At 37.0% G+C, this 24,778-nt stretch overlaps 2 protein-coding genes across 7 annotated transcripts in view; both read left to right on the top strand.

The window, feature by feature from the left end:
- UBR5 (ubiquitin protein ligase E3 component n-recognin 5) overlaps positions 1-13,941 on the top strand; it is a 162,063-nt gene extending 148,122 nt beyond the window's left edge. For 5 of the 6 annotated variants that reach the window (XM_023726015.1, XM_023726012.1, XM_023726013.1 and 2 more), the window contains 8 exons: positions 235-295; positions 2,429-2,604; positions 2,832-2,916; positions 4,490-4,645; positions 5,556-5,669; positions 7,385-7,529; positions 8,909-8,994; positions 11,655-12,830. In XM_023726015.1, coding sequence (XP_023581783.1) covers positions 235-295; positions 2,429-2,604; positions 2,832-2,916; positions 4,490-4,645; positions 5,556-5,669; positions 7,385-7,529; positions 8,909-8,994; positions 11,655-11,867 — 1,036 coding nt within the window. In that variant the 3' untranslated portion in view covers positions 11,868-12,830. Of the gene's footprint in view, positions 1-234; positions 296-2,428; positions 2,605-2,831; positions 2,917-4,489; positions 4,646-5,555; positions 5,670-7,384; positions 7,530-8,908; positions 8,995-11,654 lie in introns of all 6 variants that reach the window. The other variant, XM_004370719.2, reaches the window with a different exon arrangement.
- An 8,022-nt stretch (positions 13,942-21,963) lies between these two features.
- RRM2B (ribonucleotide reductase regulatory TP53 inducible subunit M2B) overlaps positions 21,964-24,778 on the top strand; it is a 32,752-nt gene continuing 29,937 nt past the window's right edge. The window contains exon 1 of the mRNA XM_023726019.1: positions 21,964-24,581. The gene's annotated coding sequence lies outside the window, so the exon portion shown is untranslated. The remainder of the gene's footprint in view (positions 24,582-24,778) is intronic.

Genomic DNA, 24,778 nt, shown 5'->3' on the forward strand with positions numbered 1-24,778 from the left:
TTCATCCATGTTATGAGATGCTTCACAGATTCATTGTTGTTCTTTCTTATTGCATAGTACTCCATTGTGTGTATGTACCATAGTTTAGTGAGTGTTCTTGAATATTTATTGATGTCAAAAGTTAGATGTATTTATAAATTTGTATAAATTTACTATGTTTCTCTACACTAAATTCCAGAAATTTCAGCTATTTGGAATGTTGAAAGATTTTTTTGTTTGTTTGTTTGTTTTTAGGGAGAATGGAGCCGACAGTATCCTAGATCTTGGATTGCTAGACTCCTCAGAAAAGGTCCAGGTAAGGGATGTTTTATACCTGTGCTATTAATAAATACTTGGAATTTAAATGTTAGAAATAAAAGAAAAGCAGGATTTATAACAAAACCATGTCTTTATAAGTAAGGTTTTATAAATAACAGTGTCATGTACAGAATGAAGTAGCCCCACTCACTGGCTGCCTCATCTAAGCATAGTCTGAATTAAGCTTTAATTTAGAGATGTAATAAATTGAATAGCACAGGAGAGGGGCAGTATATGGAATCCTAGAGCTCGTTCCTCAAGGAAGCAGTTAGTGCCAAAGAAAACGTGATGTAACACTGGTAAGAAAGACTTTTTAATGCACTGATGTATTTCATTCTTAACCTACCTGAGAACTTCCAGTATACCTAAACCCACTGTAGTCTATTTCTTCCACTAATTACAACAAAAAACTCTAGACAATTTACAAAAAGGAACTATCTAAGGATTCTGAAAAGTAAACAATAGCATGCAGATTGGAGAGGGAAGTCAAAACTGGAAAAATGACCAGTATGACATTGTCTCAGGTACAAAGGTAAATCTGGTCCCATTTACGCCATCTTAGCTGGAAGATAGTGACGGCTTTGAGAATTAAACTGCAGTATAAACCACTGCCCAGTCCCAGACTATCCTGAATAGTGCATATATTCAGGGCAGGCCCAGAAAGCATAATAAAGATTTAGAAGACTTAATTGGCATGAAAACACTGCACACAAAAGGCAAGACCTACAGTCTGAACCTAATCAGCTTGTTTAACTACTAAAATAAAAATAAATAAATAGATAATCCTCATTCTCCAGAGTATTTTAACAGAATCCAGAGTTTCACGACTTAATATTCAGAATGTCCAGGATACAATCCAAAATTACTCAGCATGCAAAAAAAAATAGGAAAATCTAACAAATTTTCAAGAGAAAAGAACTAATATACGGTAACACTGAGATGACTCACTTGTTGGAATTGTCAAAAACAACAGCAACAATGACAAAAAAATCAACAAATCAGTTGCTGTGGAATCAATTCTGACTCATGGCAACCCCATGTACACAGAGTAGGACTGCACTCTAGGGTTTTCAAGGCTGGGACCTCTTGGAAGCAGATTGCCAGGCCTTTCTTCCAAGTTGCCTCTTTGTGGTTTGAACCATCAACCTGTAGTTCACAGCTGAGTGCCTGTTTGCATCACCCAAGGAGTCCTGGAATTACAAAAGACAATTAATTAAAGACTGTTTCATGCTCTGTGAGATAAAGATGAACACACTAATGAGTGGAAAGATGCAGGTTCTCAGCAGGGGGATAGAAAAAAGAACCAAGTGAAAATTTTAGAATTAAAAGTACAGTATCTGAAAGAAAAAATGCATGGGATAGATCAGTAGCAGAATGAAGATGACAGAGGAAAGGGTCACTCAACTTGAAAATAGTAGAAATTATCCAATCTGAAGAACAGAGAGCGAAAAAATTTAAAAAAGAACAGAGTTTCAGCAACCTGTGGGACCATATCAAAAGATCATGTTGTTGGAATCTGCAGAAGAAAAGGAGAAAGAGATTGGTACAGAAAAAATATTTGAGGAAATAACGGCTGTAAACATCTAGGTTTGTGAAAGACATAAATTTATAGATTCAAGAATTCCAGCAAACCCCAAGCAGGATTAATTGAAAGAAAACTATGTCTAAGCACATAATAATCAAACTGCTGTGAAACAAAGAAAAAGCAGCCAAAGAAGAACAGTACCTTACATATAGGGAAACAATGATTTGAGAGCCAGTGAGTGTCTTATCAGAAACCGTTGAAGCCCGGAAACAGTGGAATGACATCCTTAAAGTGAATCATCAATCAAGAAATCTATATTTAGTGAAAATACCTTTCAGGAATGATGATGACAGAAGATACTTGAGCCTCATTAAGTGATTTTATTTAAATAGAGAAGTTGAGATTTTACATACATAAGCTTTGTGTATCACAATCCTGAAAGGAAGAATTAAAAGTTTATTTACTGTTAGTATTCTTATACATGTACATTTAAATATAAATGTTGCTCTTCCTGATTTCATTTTGGGTGATTTCAGAGAACTAGTTCAAATGTTTTGTTTTCTAAATAAATCTCAGGGCTTATTCTCTGATATTCTCTGCTATTAGGAAAACCGAAAACGTCATGGTTCTAGTCGAAGCGTAGTGGATATGGATTTAGATGATACAGATGATGGTGATGATAATGCCCCTTTGTTTTACCAACCTGGAAAAAGAGGATTTTATACTCCAAGGCCTGGCAAAAACACAGAAGCAAGGTTGAATTGTTTCAGAAACATTGGCAGGTAAAATAATTGTAATCTTATATTTGAATTTTTTTAAAAGTTTCAGTTTATGAGACTTTATAAAAGACACTACTTTGTAAAATGTATTTGCTCTACTTCATACTGAATAGAATTGAGACTGTAGAAACTTTATCCAAAAAATAAGTGCATTGTGTGTGTGTGGTGGAGTTTATGTGGTCTAGAATTATTTTTAAATTTAACTCTTATTTACTTGTTTTTATTTTTAGAATTCTTGGACTTTGTCTGTTACAGAATGAACTATGTCCTATCACATTGAATAGACATGTAATTAAAGTGTTGCTTGGTAGAAAAGTAAGTGATTTTGATGAACCTGATTGCTTTTACAATTACAAAAACATTCTTTTATAAAATAATCATGCTAGCATACCATTTATGGTGTTCACTTAATATTAAATTTTAAAGCATTATAGTCATTATAAATTATTTTCAAACATTCAGTGAGATGGGAAAGGTCTCCATATACAGGGGAGATGACATAGCAGAGTGGGTGATACAAGTGAGTTTGGGAGTCTGAACGACTTGGATCCTGTTGCAGACAAATCCTCTGACACCTCTGGCATATTTATCCATCTATAAAATGGTAAAGAAAACAGCATTGTTCCTGACTCAAATTTTATTTATTATTATTAGTTGTAGCGGTGGTAGTGGAGGTAGAAGCAGTATTGTTTTGAAAAGAACATTCCCAACTTCAAAAAATATATATAAGGGGTATGTGGGGGACAAAAGAATGTAAGAAAATATATCACAACATGTTTGATATTTATCTCTGAATTACAGGTTATTTTCTTTATGTGTATTGATATTTTAACAGCCTGCACATTCCTTTATGTGTTTGGGGTGGGGAGCCACTTCCTTTAAAATTAATGTATAATACCAATTAAGCAGTTTTTGATTTAAAACAAAACTGCCAGTGTTTCTAAAGTTATTATAAAGAAATTACTTGACACAAAAAATGAAATATTACAGTCTTCTCCAGAGATGTACATCACACATCTAATGTGAATTAGTATTATTAAATCTATAGTCTTCTAATAATTTTATGTAATCAAACCCACTGATGAACATGGTTTTGTGATAATATAAGCATAACATTTATAGCATATAAAGATAGATACATAGGTAGATGTGTTTTAACTCTGAGTTAAATATTAACTCTGCCCCTACTGCATTCTTAAGTCATGGTACTGTCACAAAGAAATATAAAGTGTTCCAGCTAAAATGTTCTTGTGCAAAGAATACAAAAAACAACAAAAAAATCAAACCCATTGCCGTTCAGTCGATTCTGACTCATAGGACTCAAATCTCAGCAACATAAAAATGTGATATGTTGACTTTTTAAGCAGGGTTAGTGAAAAGATCATGGAATCAAATGGGTCCAGGTTTAACCTTGGAAAAGTTACTGAATTCCTTTGTGTATCAATTTCATCATCTGGAATTAATAATCTATATTTTATGATAATTATCAAAAGTAAATAGGATGCATGTTTAGTTCATTCAGTAGCCAGTTGCTCAACATAATTGCTGTTCAATTAATACTGCTGGTTTTTGTAAATATATTATTTCGGAATCTTTAAAAAACTATTGTGCTATTGGCTTATATGTAAGTTAAAACATATATATAATTACATATATATAAAAGATTTCTTAATACTTTGAATAAAAATGTATTGTCAGAATCAAAGCTGTATTAAATTTTACCTCTTCAAAGCATTTATTGTTAAATACATTTAGTGGGAGATTATTCTTTATCATTATATCTTCAAATTAGATAAAATTCTTTATCATAGATTTTAATTTACTAACAGATTCAGTGAAGATATTGTTGTTTCTTTCATAACTGAGTTTCAAATGATTATTTTCTTAGGTAAACTGGCATGATTTTGCTTTTTTTGACCCTGTAATGTATGAGAGTTTGCGGCAACTTATCCTCGCTTCTCAGAGTTCAGATGCTGATGCTGTTTTCTCCGCGATGGATTTGGCATTTGCAATAGATTTATGTAAAGAAGAAGGTGGAGGACAGGTAAAGCAAACACTGAGTTTTTTGATTGTGTCAGAAGAATTTGGTTAGTCTTTTATGCTTGTCTTACATAGGAACAGTTTAGATAGATAGGGGCCACGAAACACACACGGCTCCCAGAGAGAAAGCAACCCAGTAGACGAGAAACAGAGGGAGATGGACGTAGAGAGACCGAGAGACAGTGAGACAGACTGAGAGGTAGAAGGGCTTTGTCTACTCATTTAGGCCTGAAATATTTGCATTTATTAGATATTTGTCAGGTATAGGATTGTCTATATATATATGTATGTGTATATATATATATGTATGTATGTATGTATGTATGTATTTTGTACTTTAGATGAAGGTTTACAGAGCAAACTAGTTTCTCAGTAAACAATACACATATTGTTTTGTGACATTGGTTACCAACCTCACAACATGTCAACACTCTCCCCTTCTTGACCATGTGTTCCCCATTACCAGCTTTCCTGTCCTGTCTTGCTTTCTTGTCTTTGCCTCTGGGCTGGTGTGCCCATTTAGTCTTGTTTTGTTTTATGGGCCTGTCTAATCTTTGGCTGAAGGGTGAACCTCAGGAGTGACTTTTGTACTGAGTTAAAAGGGTGTCCAGGGACCATACTCTCAGGGTTTCTCCAGTCTCTGTCAGACCAGTAAGTCTTATCTTTTTTTGTGAGTTAGAATGTTGTTCTATATTTTTCTCCAGCTCTCTCCAGGACCCTCTGTTGTGATCCCTGTCAGAGCAGTCATTGGTAATAGCTGGGCACCCCCTAGCTGTGCTGGACTCAGTCTGGTGGAGGCTGTGGTGGTTGTCTTTAGATTTTAAAATTTTAGAAAATAGTTGTATGAACTGTTAACTTATTATTTATTGCTTTGACAGAATTGTTTTTAAATGGCACTGTTAAATTTTTCATAGGTTGAACTCATTCCCAATGGTGTAAATATACCAGTCACTCCCCAGAATGTGTATGAGTACGTACGGAAGTATGCAGAGCACAGAATGTTGGTAGTTGCAGAACAGCCATTACATGTAAGTGTTTTTCAGCAATTATTACTTGCTTTGTTGAGGCCATGTCTGTCGTCTTGTGTGGTAAACTAGCTCAGAGTGTATTTAGCTTGCCTATAAAAGGCCAAAATTTTCAAACTAAATGAATTTATTTACCATGTAAATTATACCTTAATTAGAGAAATCCAGAAGAAGTATCCACTTTCTTCTGGGTAAAACTACCTGGAAAAACCATGTAATCATCAGAAAATAGCTTTGGTGAGCAAAAGTTTGGGAAGGATGCTTCTAGAATTGAAATGATTACTGTTTTGGGGTCCTATGACCAGCCACACTTTGGACGACCCACTAGATGGACTCAGAGGACTCAGAGGACGTTGTACTGATAGGTGTGGTTTATTTCTGCAAAAGGACCCCCAGCAAGATCAGCAAGGAAAAAAAAACACATCAGGTGGAGTCTGTAAGAGTTCAGATGCAGGCTTCCAAAGCTTCCTCTGGGGGAATAGGGTGTCACACAGAACACACTTCTTCCTCCAGCAATGAAATACAGCAACACGTGTGCAGTGTTTGTGCTTAGGGAAGCCTGCTTAAGAGTCAGAGCCCAGAGTTTTTATTGGAGACTCATTATATAGACACACTGCCTGTACAATCAGCCATGATTACTGAAATTTCTGACTCCCATAAGGAAAGGCGATGTTCATCCGAAATCAGTTTGTACCAGTGGTCTGGGGAGGCTGGTACAGCAGGTTTATTGCCCCAGGCATTCAAGTCAGCCTAATAAACCAAGTTCCCAGATGCTAGCCAAAGGCCATTCCCTTCTAAAGAGCAACTTTAGGACTGCTATGTTAACTCTTTCCCCTTCTAGGATAATATATTTATGTAGACTCAGGACTGCAGTGTCAAAATGTTCCTGATTGCTGTGGTGGGACTAATTGTGCAGGCTCTGGAAGGCTCCACCACTTTCTAGCTGTTTGATGTTAGTAGATTACTTCTTTGTGCTTTGATTCCCTCCTTTGCAGTATGGGGATAAGATTAAATGAATTAATACCTGTAAAGTGCTTAGAACAGTTCCAGGCACATGATAATTTGTCAGTAAGTTTCTCGATTTTGGGTTTGTATTGGGGATAATTGTTGTTGCCATTACCATACCTTTCCTAGGATGCTGACAGGGTAGTATGTTTGATAAATTGAAGCTATTATTTATTTGCTTACTAGTCTGTTATTAACAAAAATTTAAAAAGTTATTTCGATTAATTACTGGTATATAATAATACCTCACTTTTGAACCTGTAGCCCATTCACTATGCCTTTGGTTTTTTTCTTTTTTCTTTTGCGCTGCCTTTCTCTCTTTGGGGCCCTGGTAGCACAGTGGTTAATAGCTATGGCTGCTAACCGAAAGGTCGGCAGTTCGAATCACCAGCCGCTCCTTGGAAACCCTGTGGGGCAGTTCTGCTCTGTCCTGTAGGGTTGCCATGAGTCAGAATAAACTCGACAGCAGTGAATTTGGTTATTTCGTTTGTTTAATCACTTAAAACGGGTTTGGTTTGGTTCTCTTTTGAATCTGTTAATAAGAAATTCAAAATATGATACTTTTTTTTTCTCATTTAAAGGGTGGTTTAAAATGGGAACTAGTAATCTTAGAGAAGGCTGCTAAAATTAGATATTGGGCTGTAGCGATATTAATAAATGGTACATGGAAAATAAAGAACCAGTAATAACAGAGTAATTTTTGACACTCTTAGGCAATGAGAAAAGGTCTGCTGGATGTGCTTCCAAAAAATTCATTAGAAGATTTAACAGCAGAAGATTTTAGGCTTTTGGTAAATGGCTGTGGTGAAGTTAATGTGCAGATGCTGATCAGTTTCACCTCTTTCAATGATGAATCGGGTATGAGATTTTTCAAATGTTTCCTTAAGTAATAAGTAAGGAATTGAGATAGTCTGGTCAGTCAGCATTTTCTAAGTTTTTAAGATATGATTGAACTGAATTATATTTTGATGGCTTAACATCAGGTTGTTCTTAATTCTTTTACTGAGTCCTTAATTTTTCTAGGTTTTAAAGAATACATTTTAGTATAAATAGAAGTATAAATGCTTTGTGGTGACCAACTACGTAAAAAGGATTTTTATATGTGAAATTGGAAAATATAATCCATGTGATAGTTCTACTGGTGTTTCCTGATTCATGTCTCTTAAACTCCCTAATTAAAAAATTTGCATAATGTTTGCTTTGTAGAGCTGGACCCTAAAAACACACTTATAAAGACACAATAACACACAAACAGATGGAGAATCTAGGGAGAATAAAGAGAGGTAGTGAATAATCCTACCAAAATAACCTTTACCTTCAGTGCTGGATTTGCTGTAACTCTTTCTTTTGAAAGCTCTGTAGACTAAGAATAGAATTTGTAGCTGTGACTGTACAATAATATGCTGAAAGCTCTGTGCACCTCATTATGAGAGGATTATATCTATAGTCCGAGATTATTGCATACATGAAGATAACATTTTTTTCCTCTTCATTTTTCGTATTTTGTAAGTAGCTTCAGCTAAATTATAGAAAGTTAAATTTAGATAAATTGTCATGTTTTTCCTTCATGCTGAGCAGTGTATATTGGTGGTTGTACAATAAGAGTTTTTTGTGCTATTTTAAAACATAGTTTTCAATACTTGTGAGATACAACTTTGTCTCACAAACCAAAAACCCAGCAAAGGGGGAAAAAAAAAGACTGCTTAAGAGCTTGCCAGCCCAAGTATGACCCTCAGACCAGCAGCATTGGTATCATCTGGGAGCTTTGTAGAAATGTAGACTCTCTGATCCCACTCCAAATCTTGTATAAATCTGGAGATTCTGTATTTCAGAAAGATCCCCAAGTGGTTTATAAGCTCATTAAAATTTGAGAAGCACTTCTTCGTGAGAAGAATCTGATTTATGGATGGTATTAAACTGATGTGATTATCAATTTTGAGGCTGGTGATTCATTTTTCTTACTTTGGTCATCTTGAGTCAGGATTGACTAATGAGTTACAGAGGTTGTACATTATGCAAATGCACCTAATTTCCTATATTAGAAATTGGAACCCACAATCCCAAATATAATTTCAATTTTATATCTATTATTTTTATAAGACAATTTTGTATCTATTATTTTTACAGCACATTGTTATAAGATAAAAAAATACTATTAGAAGTTAACAGTAGATACACTTGTATTCCGAAAATACAACAACTGATACCTTACATCGATTTATATTGCTTATTCTTAGGAGAAAATGCTGAGAAGCTCTTGCAGTTCAAACGTTGGTTCTGGTCAATAGTAGAGAAGATGAGCATGACGGAACGACAAGATCTTGTAAGTTAAAAGTTTCACAAAATTTGTTAAATATAAAATTTTAAAATTGTGTGTATGATTTCTCTTAAGTTTGTAATCATTGGTCATTTTAATTTTGAGTAGGGAAATTATAGAATTTCAGAAACTATAGGCAGCCTTTGTTTTTCCATTCTCTACAGAACACCTCTCTGAAGCTCTAAGCAGAGTGAAATGCATCTTTGCTATTAACATGCTGTCCTTCGTCCAAAAAGATGATATTAAACTTGTTGAGACTTGTTTTCTCCTATCACGTTCACTCATGTTGAGCCTTGCTCACATTATCCTTTTTGACTAGTGGCAAGCAAGGCTTTGCAAAATTTCTGAATAGTATCTGTATACTAGGAAGAGAGTAGCTTAATTGCGATATGTGGGTATTAAATCCATAATCTTCCTTGTTATTAGCACAGAGCTCTACCAAACTACAGCCATAAATTAGATAACATAAACTTAGGAGAAGTCAGTGGACTCTATGTCCAGACTTGTCCATAACCAAACTCAACCTGCCCATTAACCTTAAAAGGTAGTCTCCATCAGAACTTTTTTTGAAATTTCAGGGGCAGTGCTTACTCCCAGAGATCCTTTCTACTGATAGACATTGCCCCTGTCCAGCCAGCCTTAGTTGTAAGTAATCTGAACCAGAGTACTCATGGAATGTTTAGAAATGTTTTAGATAGCCTCCATTTTATTTGAGAGAAGGAAAATGGTTACTTGTGCAGGAAAGCAGAAAACCTGTAGACTCCCGACTCCGTTGCTGTTGAGTTGATTCCGAATCATAGCGACCCTATAGGACAGAGTAGAACCGCCCCATAGGGTTCCCAATGCTGTCATCTTTATGGAAGCAGACTGCCACATTTTTCTCCCGCAGAGCATCTGGTAGGTTGAAACCACTAACCTTTTGCTTAGCAGCCGAGTGCTTAACCACTGTGCCACCAGGGCTCCTTCTGCACAGTCCCATTTACCTTCAATTTAGGTAGTAGCTTATTTTTTTTTGGAAGGGGCAGAGAGGTGGGTTCCTGTTTTCAGTACTCCTTAATCTTTATATGATCCTAACCAAACCAGACCTGTTGCTGTCGAGTCGATTCCCACTCATAGTGACCCTGTAAGACAGAGTAGAACTGCCCTGTAGGGTTTCCAAGGAGCAGCTGGTGGATTTGAACTGCTGACTTTTTGGTTAGCAGCTGAACGCTTAACCACTGTGCCACCAGGGCTCCCATGATCCCAAGAGACCTTTCACATATTTCCCTATAATGGTAAGACAGGTTGGTCAACAGTCCTAGCTGCCACCTGATTATGTTCTTGGCTTAGGCATCCTGGTAATTTCGATTTAGGTTGTTCCCAAGTAGGTTACATGTAATTGTTCTGCATTTGACTTTCCTAGTCCCTAAAGTGTCCTAATCAGTGTCAGTTTTTTTCCCTTCATGCTGGGCAATATGTATTCGTTGTTGTGTAATAGTTTTGTGTCCCTGTTTGTTTCAAAAATTTCCTATCGACCGCTTTAATTTATGAGCTTTACTCCTTAAATGCCTGTTTAAAAATAAAAAAACACACAACAAAAAACTATTCTTAATGGCTTAAGCAGTATATCAATGAGTCCTGTCCCCCCTACCCCCCCCCCACTTGGTTTTATCCTGATGTATCTGAGGAGAGAAGCTGAAGGATATAACAGGGTGTCCCCAACTGTTCTCTCATGAATTATTAGTTCTGAAGATTACAGGGTTTCCAATGTTATTGGGAAGGATTGTAGTTTATTTTTCTTTTTGAGAGTCACAGTTCCAACTAGAATATTAAATGTTCTGAGAAGTCGTGCAAGGAAAAAACATTTAACACAGTATTTCCCAAACTCTTCCAACATCTATTAACATCTCTTATGAGGTCTTGGAAACACACCAGACAGCACCAGTAGATCTGCCTTTTTGGGCATAAGTCAGCCAAAATATGAAAGATCCCATCTCATTTGGCTAACAGACTCCTTTATATTTACTTTCCTGTAAGGATATAAGATTGCTTCTGCTCTCTAAATGTAAGATCTACACTGAGATGACAGTTAAAACTTTAGCTTTATGGATAGTCTCAGATTTGGAATCAAAGGATAATAATCTGTCTTTTTGTTCCATCTTTCTCCTCTTCAAACTTCTTGAAGGTTCAGCTATGCAGTCATAATAAAACCCAATGTTAATATGGCTTATTGCATGGATTTTCATATACTGTATAATGTTCCCCAAAACTATTATATGAAGTATTCTGTTATCACCATGTAGCACTGATAATACTGGGTCATTCTGCTAATAGATAAAATACAAAGTAACTTTTTAGATAACTCTGTGAGTATTGAACCTAGGACTGTATCTCTTGTTTGGAGGCCTTGTATGACAGGCCCTTAGAGAGCATTTGGTCCAAGAACCTCATGTTACAGATGAGGAAACTGAGTCCCTGAGAGAGAAAGTGACCTTTCTACATATCTGACACTTTTTTCTCATCTGGCCTTGAACATACTCAGAAAATACACTTAAAACCCAGTTCAAAATAATCCTCCTTAGATTTTAACATAAGAATGGGGCTCTGTGTACAAGTTTCCAGAATTAAGAGTTGAATATTAATTTGTTAAAAGCTGAAATTGTAAGTGTTATTGCATTCCTGTTTAGGTTTACTTTTGGACATCAAGCCCATCATTACCAGCCAGTGAAGAAGGATTTCAGCCTATGCCCTCAATCACAATAAGGCCACCAGATGACCAACATCTTCCTACCGCAAATACTTGCATTTCCCGACTCTACGTCCCACTCTATTCCTCTAAACAGATTCTCAAACAGAAATTGCTACTCGCCATTAAGACCAAGAATTTTGGTTTTGTGTAGAGTATAAAAAGTGTGTATTGCTGTGTAATATTACTAGCTAGTTTTGTAGATTTTTTCCATTTGTCTATAAAAGTTTATGGAAGTTAATGCTGTCATATCCCCCTGGTGGTAACTTAAGATTGAATGCAAACATTCCTTGCTGAGTTTGTAGTTTAAAGGCCTAAGGAGCACTAGCAACATTTGACTACAGTGGTTTGCTAGTCAACAACTTCTGGGTCTAACCCCAGCCAAAGATGACAGCAGAACAACATAATTTACACTGTGATTTATCTTTTTGCTGAGGGGAAAAATGTAAAATGTTCTGAAAATTCACTGCTGCCTTTGTGGAAAGTGTTTCAGCAAAGGTTATTGTATAGAGGGAATAGGGAATTTCAAAATAAAAAATTAAGTATGTTCTGTGTTTTCATTTTAACTTTTTTATGGTGTTTAATTTGTGGTTGGCTGCAATTGTGTATCATGTATATGGAACTTGTAAAAAGTTCTTGACATTCAGATCTTAGAGATGAAATCACTTTTACCTATAAAACCACTTTTGTTGCGGTTTATCTGGGCTGCATTGAGCTCTAGGATATTAGAAGATATCACTAATATTTTGCATGTAATCTGTTCATTTGAGTGAGGGCACTTTTTTGTACATATGATGGGGCCAATGCACAATACTTTATCACAGTCAACTTTATTTTTTTCTTTTTTCTTTGTATCCCTATTTCAATGAGCAGTCAGTTAGGTTACTGCACTTCAGTTCTAACTAGACATTTGTACTAAGGTATTTCAGTTATGTAAACTCAGCCTGGGCACTTTCTGATAACTGTAAAATGTTTTATAAGATCATGATTATTGAAGATACATTTTGGAAAATTTTAAATGTTCGTGAGCAGCTTAACTACTTTTGTATCTAGCCTTTTTTAAGTATCTTGTTACATTTACTTTTTTAAATAAAGAAATTACAGAAGAAATGTCAAGTAATATTGAAGAAACAATAGTTTTTATTTATGTAGTTGTACATTTTTAAACTAAGGGCAATACACCAGACACGGTTATGTGCATAAAAATTTTTTTATTTAAAGAACTGAAAGTTTATATACACATGGACTATAAGCAGCAGAAGAAAATCAGTCCACATTTTACAGTTAGCAGAGAGAATCCTGAATGGCACTGGCCGGGCCACCTTGTCTTTTTACAAATTGGGGAAGTGAAGTGTGACCCTTAGTTGGCATAGGACGTTAAGTCATTCATGTAAACACTTAGTAACTAAGTGACAGGTTCTTTTTGATGACCTATTAATTATGTACCCTAGGGCCAGTATCCCTAAATTCTTGTGGGTTTAGTAGCTTCATTCAGTGGCATAATAGAGAACACTTTTCTTCACTAAGTCTTCAATAAAGTGACTTAAACTAGTCACTTTACATACTGAAAATGAGCAGGGAAATTCTCTGGAATCTCCTACTTTTCAGTTCCTTTATAGGACTCCAGGCCTTTCAGATAGTTTTCATGTGCAAGGGCACTATGCTTTTATTATTTTACTTCCTTCAAAAGACAGAACCACATGATATTCTCAGCCCTGCTGACACTATAAATATTTAAAAGCCAAAATGATGGTAGTGAAACTTCCTGTATTTCTGAAAACTTACACAACATGCTGTTATTCGATTTGTGTAAATTAACCAAAGGTGATTTTATAAAGTGAGACATTGGTTTTTATGTCTAAATGCTATTTCTAAGTAAATGAAATAGTAATTAGATTAAGAGCTGATTAGCATTAATGTGTTTGAAAGATAAAATTTATATATCACCTTAACCTCTGTATGCACATTATAGGATTGATAAAATATTGATAAAATATTAAATGAGAACAAACTCGATAGAATTAGGACATTTGAAACCCTAATTGTGAACTTATTTTTAATAGCTACTGAAAGAATGAAAATATTTAATATAATGCACAATGTCTTAAGTCTTCCTAAATCAAGATTTTGGTTAAATGCTTTTAGGAATATTGAAAGCAAAGTGAGTCTTTTTTTTTACATAAAGCATAAAACGGTTCTAAATGTAAAATAAAGTCATATAAAATAAAGTTCTCTTTTGGTCTTGTTTAGTGATTAAATTGAATAGAACTGAAAACAAATTTAGGAAGAGAAGACCAAGAATGAACTTTACTGAAGGTTTTAAAAAATTTGCTACCTCTATTTTTTTTTCCTAAGTCATCTGAATTATCAACTACCCAATGTAATGCCTTACTGGGTTTTTTCTGTTTTTGTTTTAAGTATGATTTCACTATTTTGTTCTTGCCCCGAACAACCCTTTAAATTCCTCCCCTAAAGATAGAAGATTATTTCTGTGTGTTGAAGGTAGTCAGCAATTTCTAGATCTAAACTCAAACTGAGATTGTCTCTTAAGGCAGTGGTTCTCATGCTGTTGTATGCGTAAGATTCACCTGTGGAGCTTGATAATGTAGATTCCTAAGCCTTGCCCTTCCTCTCATCCCCTCTTCTGATTCAGTAAGTCTTAGGTGGTGGCCAGAAATTTTCATTCTTAAGGGAGCCCCCCAGATGATTCTGAAACACTGCCTTAAGAGCATTCCTTTTTTATTCACGAATACAAATTTCTCTGTTGTAAACTCCCTACAGCCAAACTTTTCCTACTTATAACCTTTAGAGAAGTACGTCTGTTGATTTAAGTTCTAGTCCTGGATTAGTTTTTCCTCCTGATGATAAGAGGCTGATTGGAAATGCCTTGAGTAGACTGCCTGGATAACGACTAAAAGTATTTTCAATGTTTACCTTAAGCGAAGTGGGTAGCCATGAACATACAAATTAATTCTCTAAACATCACTCAATGTAGAAATCATTTAAGATGTAACTTGTTTATTCATGTCCAGATACCTTGAGTTAAGTATAAGCCAAGTATCTTCTGTTACCTCTCTTTTAAGATTCAAAAAAATATTACTAGATTGTTAGGACTGCACAATATCAAGTTTCTCTGAAATACTAACTTGTATTAAGTGCTTACTATGTACCAGGCACCGTCTCAAGTGCTTCACATGTATTATCTCATTTTATCCTATGAAATTGGACTATTACTGTCCTCAAAGACAGGAAACTGAGACACTGAGGTGAAATAAGTTGCCCAGGATTATAGAGCTAGGAAGTGCTGAAGTGAGATACATCTCCAGGCATCTGGAGCTTGTATTCTTAAACACTTATTAATGAAAAGTATGATTATAAGCATGTCAGTTGGATTACTGATCCTAGAATGAAATATTCCATTGAGTCTGGCTGCATTATATATATATTTTTGCTGATGATTTCTAAAAAAACATTTCTGCCATTCAGAACTTTCCCTAAGAATAATTAAAACTCTGGAGATGTGGGAATTTTCTGTTATCAGTCATGGTGCCTATGTTTCAGTAAAAGTCTTAAAATGAAAAGCACCACACATAATGAAAAACTGACTTTGTTCTTAAATTTTCACAAATTTTAAAGAGCTGCTCTAACCTCAATTTTTAAAATCTTTTCAGAATATAGCTTTGATTATTTCCAGTTGTTGAATTACATTGAGTCTTTGAATCAATAGTTTGCATTGCTACATAGTGACTTTGATGCATGTACGATCTCTTCAGGAAAAAGATATCAGGGCATGTATTTCTGTCTGAAATACTGTCTCCAATGAGGAAGATGCAATTTGGCTATTTATCCATAGCCAACTACATTTAAAATTTCTATTTCAGCTTGCCTAGTGACGTAAAGAAATGGAAGGCTTATGTGATGATCACCTTTAACGCATTCGTTTAGTACTTCTAAGGAACCAATACCTAAATTTGTGTTATCTGTTTCTTTAAGAATTCTATTCACATAAAAACATCATAGTAATACTCTCAACTACCAAGAGACCGATTGGGGGTGGGTAGGAGTGAGTGAAAAGAGAGCAGTCATAATGGCTATCTCAAAATACAGGCACTGAAGTCCAAGTACAATAATGAAAGGACAGGCTTTGGGTCCTAGAATGTTTGATCATCAGGTTCCTGCTTCAAACAGATTAAAACCTGTTCCATTGAGTCGATTTGATTCCAACTCATAGTGACCCTATAGGACAGTAGAACTGCCCCATAGAGTTTCCAAAGGAGCACCTGGTGGATTCAAACTGCCTACCCTTTGGTTAGCAGCTGTAGCACTTAACCACTATGCCACCAGGGTTTCCTTAAACAGATTAGGAGTGGCAAATTAGGAGCAAGGAAGCTAGTAAGCATTCCAGAAGCACAACAGAATAGAGCCATTTAATGTAGCACTAAGTTTAAAAACCTGAATACTGCAAGAATTAAACATGTTTGCCATACGAGGACAACATGGCCAGCAGCCCTACTCAATTCAGAAACAACACCCAAAGCTAACATTTCCGCTCAAGATAACTGTCCATTTCACTAAAAACTTCTATATACTCTGCAAGAAGGCAGGGAAGCATGCAGTTCATTTAAAAAGGCATCCAAAGTTACTAAGATTATCAAAAGAGCATCTCTAAAGGGGAAATAAAAGGCCTTGAACAAAGTAAGCACATGTGTATGTGCTGAATGAAAGAAATAGTTTATTCATTAAAGATACCCAGTAGATAAAGAATTACCACTTACTGTGTTATCATTTGTAATAACTGAAGTAGTAAAGCACTAATAGAGAAAAGCTATGGTCCTTGACTTGGATGAGAAGCAATACAAATTTTATCATATGGTCTTTTTGCAAGCATCCTAAGATTGTAAAACAAATTTATTCTCATTTTAAAAATAAGCTTTAGCAGACCTATCTATGGGCATTTAAATAAGGGAGGCAAAAACTTTCTAATATATTTTAAAGGTACGGCAGCTGAAATTCTAAGTGATTAAACAACAACAAAAAAACTCGTTGCCATCGAGTTGATTCTGATTCATAGCGACCCTACAGGACAGAGAACTGCCCCAGGAGGTTCCCAAGGAGCGGCTGGTGAATTTGAACTGATGACCTTTTGGTTAGCGGCTGAGTTCTTAACCACCGCACCACCAGGGCTCCATTAAGTGCTTAGAGCTATTTAAAAAGAAGAGAACCAGAATTTTCGTGCAAAAAATTTTTAACCATTCTGTACTTTATCCTGCTACTATGCCCTAGACCTCTGGAAGTTGATGAGAGTGATGGACTGGAAGCCTTCAAGTGGATTTCAACTCATAGCGACCCTATAGGACAGAGTAGAACTGTCCCCATGGGGTTTCCAAGGCTGTAAACTTTTACAGAAGCAGACTGCCACATTTTTTTCCCTCAGAGCAGCTAGTAGGTTTAATCTGCCAACCTTTCTATTAGTGGCCAAGCGCTTAACCACTGCGCCACCAGGGCTCCTCCTCCAATATTATTATACCTTACTAATTTCTCTGTTTCTTGTTTTGCTCCTCTTCAATTAGTAGAGCTAGAGCAATCTTTCCAGGATGCGTATTAATCATTGTCACTCACCTGTTTAAAGTATACTGACTTCCATAGCCTTAAAGTGCAAACTCCTTAGTACAAGGCCCTTCACGATTGGGATTCTGCCTTACTCTACAGCCTTATCTTTGTACTTGTTCCCTTGTATCATGTCTTCTGGTTATACTGAAAGACTTTCAGTCCCCTGATGGGTTATGACCTCTGTCACCTTGGGGCCTGTACACATACTGCTCCCTCTGACTTTACTGCCCTCTCTCCATGGCTTTTCATCTTGGAATGGTTAGTTCCTATTCATACTTCAGAATTCAGCTTAGCCATCTCCCCAAGAAACCTTCCCTGACATGCCCTCCACCCTCCATCCTCCAACCTGACAAGGCTGATTTAGATATTCCTGTGTACTCTTCTAAAAGTGTATTTGATTTCCCCTTCTAGTCTGTAAGTTCCTTAAGAGTAAGAACTGTGCCTTATTTATCTTTGTTTCTCTCTAATGCCCAGTATAATGTTAATATTTATTGAGTAAATGAATCAATGAATTCCAGTGATCAATCCAATTCAGGAATGTATTATTGTAACCTCACTGTTGATCATATCTCCTGGAGGTCTGTACCTCTGAAATGTTATGTTTCTTTTTTTGTGTGTGTGTGGTGGTGGTGGCTGGGGCGGGCGGCGGAGGGGGGTTGGCTTAAAACATCAGAACTTTATTGTTTCACAGTTCAGGAGCTAGAAGTCCAAAATCAAGGTGTTGGCAGGATTGGTTTCTTTTTGAGGCTCTGAGGGAGAATCTTTTCTATGTCTCTCTCCTAGCTTCAGATGGCTCCTGGCAATCCTTGGTGTTCCTTGGCTTGTAGATGCCTCACTCAAATTTCTGCCTACACTGTCACATGGCCGTCTTCCCTCTGTATCTCTGTGTGTCTTCTCTTTTATATATAAAATGTTAAGTCTTAATGTTTCACTCTGTGACCAAAAACTATTGTCCTCACAGTATAATTAATAAAAGAAAGTCGCCTCTCTTTCTTCTGCATTCAGTTAGACATGTCAGCAGTTTACTCCGAAGTAGTTAAGGGGGGAAAAACATTCTATGTATTTTATTTGAAACTTAAAACACACAAAAACTACCTTGCTTGCTGATTCTTTTGAGATGAGTATTTACGGTGATGGAAATGCTAAGTACGGCTTTGAGGTTGGCAGAGCTAGATCAGATCTACAGCTGAGCCAGTCACTTCTGGGCCATATTACTAGACACACCCAGTTGGATAAGTCATGGGCACCATGATCTCAACACGTCCAAAACTGAACTCACTTTCCTACTAAATTTGCCCTTCTTCCTTTATCCTCTTCATTGGTGGAAGGTATTGCTAACTAACTAGTCTCTTAAGTAGAAACTTAAGTCATCTTAGAATCCTCCCTCTATTATACACTACATATCCAACTACTGATTAAATCATCTTGAACATATCTACTTAAGTCACATACATGTCTCCTTCTTGCGTTTCCCACTGCCAGTGCTTTATTTCAGCCTTGCATTATCCAGCACCTGGCCTATTCCAATTGGCTCTCAAACTAATCTCCCTTTCTCCATATTTGCCTTCTGCATGATAAATGAATGGCTCATTCAATACAGAACCATCTACCTATTCTAGTGGTTTTCAAAATAGGGTTCAGGATCTGCCAATTTTCAAAAAGGGTTTTATTTTTCATTTTTAATATGTATATCTTGGGTTACCTGGATGATCATTTATGATTAATGTTAAGGAATACTACTTTGAATGATTGAAGGCTAAAGAGGTAACTTTAATATGTAAATGATGCATTTGTTCCTCATGAAAGGTAAACAATATACAGGTGAGCTGTTGTTGAAACACGGAGTCATCTATCCCATGGCTGGAATGCAAAAGAACATGCTTCATTAATGGTCACTATAAAATTCACAATAATGATGCAGTTTAATTTAATGTGGGGTGTGGAAATGCAAATTCTCAGCAGGAGTTCAAACCAGAATGAACAGGGCCAAAGCCCTGGTTTCAGCAAAACAATAAACAACATAATCCATTGCTTAATGTTATAACTTTGAATTTTACCATTTGTATAGTCTTGTTTGTATTTACTTTATAAATTTATAGATGGATAAAGCTCTAAGAATAAGGAGTTCATAACTGGTCTATGTACATCCTTAAGTAACATTATATATAATTTTAAGTCAATTACTGAAGTGGCAGTGGGAATTATTTTTCTTTAAAAGGGGTTAAGACATCGTTCAAGTTTGAGAAATGATGATCTACCCATTGAATAGCTCACAATAAGCTAACAGTAGCTTGAAATTACATATTTTCTGTACCGTAGGCTAGATTGCTTTTTAAATCATTCACATACAACTCTCTGTAAGTGGGACGGAGGCTGTTTGCATAACAAATTATTGCAAAACTTAGTGGCATTAAGCAACCATTTATTATGCTCATGGATTCTATGAATTAGGAATTTGGACAAGACACAGTTAGGACGGCTTGTCTCTGCTCCATGATGTCTGGGGTTTCAGTTGGAAGACTTGACGGCTGGGAGATAGTAGTCCTCTGAAGGCTCGTTTATTCACACATCTGGTGGTTGATGCTAGCCAGGTTGTGTCCCTCAGTTCTTTTCCACATGGACTTCTTCATATGGTCTCTCAGTATAGACTAGTTTTTGGTTTCCTCTAAGCATGGTACTTAAGTTTCCAAGGGCGAGTTTCCGGAGAGAGACAGCTTTTGCCTGGTTCTTATTCAAAAGGAGAGGAATTAGACTCCACATTTTCGTGGAAGGAGTATCAAGGTTCTGGAAGAGTGTGTGGGACCAGAAATATTGCTGTGGACAATTTTGGAAAACATAATCTGCCACAGAGGCTATATGAAGATGTTGTTATTGTCAGGTGCTGTTGAGTCAGTTCTGACTCAGCGACCCTATGTACAACAGAATGAAACACTGCCCGGTCCTGCGCCATCCTCACAATCTTTATGCTTGAGACCATTGTTGCAGCCGCTGTGTCAGTCTATCTCATTGAGGGTCTTCCTCTTTTTCGCTGACCCTTTACTTTACCCAAGCATGATGTCCTTGTCCAGGGACTGATCCCTCCTGATAACATGTCCAAAGTATGTGAGACAAAGTCTCACCATCCTCGCTTCTAAGGAGCATTCTGGCTGTACTTTTTCCAAGACAGATTTGTTCGTTCTTCTGGCAGTCCATGGTGTATTCAATATTCTTCGCTAACACCATGATTCAAAGGCATCAGTTCTTCAGTCTTCCTTATTTGTTGTCCAGCTGTCACGTGCATATGAGGTGACTGAAAACACCATGGCTTGCATCAGGTGCGCCTTAGTCCTTAAAGTGACATCTTTCCTTTTTAACACTTTAAAGAGGTCTTTTGCAGCAGATTTGCCCAATGCAGTATGTTGTCTGATTTCTGATTTCTTGACTGCTGCTTCCATGGGCGTTGATGGTGGACCCAGGTAAAATGAAATCCTTGGCAACATCAATCTTCTCTCCATTTATCATGATGTTGCTTTTTGATCCAGTTGTGAGGATTTTTGTTTTCTTTATGTTGAGGTATAATCCATACTGAAGGCTATAGTCTTTGATCTTCATCAGTAAGTGCTTCAAGTCCTCTTCACTTTCACCAAGCAAGGTTGTATCATCTTCATATTGCAGGTTGTTAATGAGTCTTCCTCCAATCCTGATGCTGTGTTCTTCATATAGTCCACTTTCTCAGATTATTTGCTCAGCATACAGATTGGATAAATATGGTGAAAGGATACAACCCTGACAAACAACTTTCTTGACTTTTAAACCATGCAGTATCCCCTTGTTCTGTTCAAACGACTGCCTCTTGGTCTATGTACAGGTTCCTCATGAGCACAGTTGGGTGTTCTGGAATTCCCATTCTTTGTAATGTTATCCATAATTTGTTATGATCCACACAGTTGATCCACACAGCCTTTGCATAAACAAAACACAGGTAAACATCTTTCTGGTATTCTTTCCTTTCAGCCAAGATCCATCTGACATCAGCAATGATATCCCTTGTTCCACTTCCTCTTCTGAATCCGGCTTGAATTTCTGGCAGTTCCCTGTCAATGTACTGTTACAACTGCTTTTGAATGATCTTCAGCAAAATTTTACTTGTGTGTGATATTAATGATATTGTTCGATAATTTCCACATTCTGTTGGATTACCTTTCTTTGGAATGGGTACAAATATGGCTCTCTTCCAGTAGGTTGGGCAGGTAACTGTCTTCCAAATTTCTTGCCATAGAGGAGTGAGCACCTCCAGCACTGCATTCATTTGTTGAAACATCTCAATGGGTATTCCTTCAATTCCTGAAGCCTTGTTTTTTGCCAATGCTTTCAAGGCAGCTTGGACTTCTTCCTTCAGTACCATTGGTTCTTGATCATATGCTATCTCTTGAAATGGCTGAACATCAACCAATTCTTTTTGGTACAGTGACTCTGTGTATTCCATCTTCTTTTGATGCTTCCTGCATTGTTTAATATTTTTCCTGCATTGTTTAATATTTTTCCTGTAGAATCCTTCAATATTGCAACTCGAGGCTTGAATTTTCGCTTCAGTTCTTTCAGCTTGAGAAATGCTGAGTGTGTTCTTCCCTTTTGTTTTTCTATCTCCAGGTCTTTGCACATTTCATTATAATACTTTGACTTCTTGAGCCACCCTTTGAAATCTTCTGTTCAGCTCTTTTACTTCATTATTTCTTCCTTTTGCTTGAGCTACTCCTTTCGCTTTAGCTACTCTATGAAGATGTAGGATCCTTTTACTCCCAGGAATCTTCTAGTTACACATTTTTTATACTTGCTGTCCTTATTAACTGTAAATATCTTGAGGAAAACTAATACTACTATTTACTATTGCCAAAAGAGTCCTGGTGGTGCAATGGTTAAGCACTCAGCTGCTAACTGAAAAGCTGGTGGTTTGAACCCACCCAGCAGCTCCGAGGGATAAAGACCTGGCGATCTGCTTCCATAAAGATTACAGCCAAGAAAACCTTATACGGCAATTCTACTCTGTCATATGGGGTTGCTATGAGTCAGAATCAACAACAGCGATTGCCAAGCACTGTTATAAGTGCTGTAGTGTGTAATTGCTGTATTATTTCAGAATATTCAAAACTGCTATAAAAATTAAGGGAAACTAAGTATGGAAGCAAATAGCTTGTGAGACGTAATGAGATTTATAAGATGTATTAAATATACATAATGTAGTAACCTGTGAGGCATATTAAAGATAGAATAAATGGAGCATATGTATGTTGCATATAAATTTAAAAAATGCAACAAATGAGAGCATCACACATAGAAGGGGCTTGAAGGGCCAAGTAAATGTTAAATATTCATAAGGTACAGATCATGTCACTTTCAGATTAACAACTATGTTATCCCTAAATCAGCCACCCATTGGTGACATCCATTCTGGCGCCACATGTGCTCTGCCCAAGAAACACAGGAAAAAAACATAGTTGCTCAGCAGGCTAATTTATGGCAAGTTATGGCTGTGACCAGGCACGGTTGCTCCTGTATCTCTCCAAAAATGTGTGTTAGCGCTAAGCACCTTCAGTCTGCTGAATCCCCTTCTTCACCCTCAACTCTGGTCCTCATAACCACACTACTGGCTGGAAAGACTGATGCAGCAAAGGCAGGACATATGAACACTGAATAACATAAGATTCAGATAGTGTGGTCCTTCCACAACCTCCTCTTCCCATATGCCCTCCTAAATATATGAGCCTACTCCATGTCTTTTGCCTTACTTAAAACACTGTATGTTTTAAATAGATTCAATAATCAGTGTGATTTAAGCATCTTAATTTGGTCAGAGCGTTTCTGGGATATGACCTCTGGGATAGCCTCCCTAGTAGCATACTTAGAAACCACCACTACATCAAAGCCACTTCCCACCCCAATAAATGCTTTACAAATAATATATTATTAAATCCCCACAACAAACTTATGAGGAAGGAATTGTTCTTATTCTCACTCTACCAAAGAGGAAACTGAGTCACAGAGAGGCTAAGTAACTTGCACAAGGTAACAATGCTAATAAATGGGGGAGCTAGAATTCAAGTCCATGATGATCTGGCTTCAGAGTCCATGTTCATTTTTCACTAAGCTCATTCATTTTTGTATCTCCAATACCTAATGTGATGCCTGACACATAGTAGGCATGTTTGATGAATTTAATTAAATGAATGAATCCTAACTCTTAGTTTGCCATGTGACCTACTATTATTTAAAGTTAATATATGTAAACAATTTTATTCAGCACTTCTTAGATGCCTAAGAAAGGGTAACTTTCTTTCCCCACACTGGGGCAGATTTAAGAAAGAACTTTCAGTCATTTTCAAAGCTTAAATAAATTTTCTATCCTATTTTACCATGCTTCAGACAGCTAGCTATCCACATAACAGGTGCATATGCTGTTCAAGGCATGGCAGAGTCCCCATTAATTTCAGCTTCAAGCTACTTAGACAAATCTCTTTCATCTTATTTTTATTTGTTAGATAAAATGATTTTTCTTTCTGTTTTATTTTTTTTATAGTCCTCCTGAGAAAGGGGTATTCGTACTTCAACCAAATTATTGTCATCATCAGTAGCCATGGTTTACTGCCATTACACCAGTGTTTCCTCTCTCCACCACTTTAACTTTTGACCTTGAAAAGAAGCTCTTTTCAACGGCATGAAGTAGATTCTGGAGTCTACTACTTTTTAGCTGGATAATCTTAGTTATTTATTCCAAGAATAAGTTTCTTCATCTGTAATATGAGAGAAATTGCTATACTACCTCACAGGGATGTCCTGAAGAGTGAATTAATTCACATATGGTGTTTAGTGTAGCGCCTGGCACTTTATAAAAACTCAATACGGTTAATATTACTAACAGCTTAGTTTGCTGAAACAATTCCACAGAGCTTTCAAAATATCTTCCCGAAATTAGTAATTTTTCCTTCTGCTCACTCTCAACCCTCAGCTATCCCATTCACACACTTTTACCTTAACCACTTCCTTTTTTCGGTTGCTTAAATACAAAACAAGCCAGCCTTTCTTCCTCATTAATTTTTTAACGACATGGCTTTCTTTTTTCACCAATTCATACATCAATAACGCGTTCTCCTTATCTCATCCTGTGGGATGTCCCCATGCCGAGTTAGCACGACGTACCGTGTTCCTGGGGCACAGCGAGCACTAGCTGGGGAATCTCGACCTGGAGAGGTGACTTGGCGTGTCTGGATACCTCCTGTACCAGGTGAGCAGAGGCCAAGCCTGGCGTGGGCAGCCACAACCCACAGGCCAGGAGGCGAGGCCTGACCTGCTGGGGACAAGTTCCCCAGGGGCTGGCGAGAGGTGCGGCCGGCGCAATGGAGCGGGGCGGGGCCGGCGCAATGGAGCGGGGCGGGGCCGGCGCAATGGAGCGGGGCGGGGCCGGCGCAATGGAGCGGGGCG

Source organism: Trichechus manatus, unplaced genomic scaffold (genome assembly GCF_000243295.1).
Source record: "Trichechus manatus latirostris isolate Lorelei unplaced genomic scaffold, TriManLat1.0 scaffold00009, whole genome shotgun sequence".
In the NCBI taxonomy this organism is placed as follows: domain Eukaryota; kingdom Metazoa; phylum Chordata; class Mammalia; order Sirenia; family Trichechidae; genus Trichechus; species Trichechus manatus.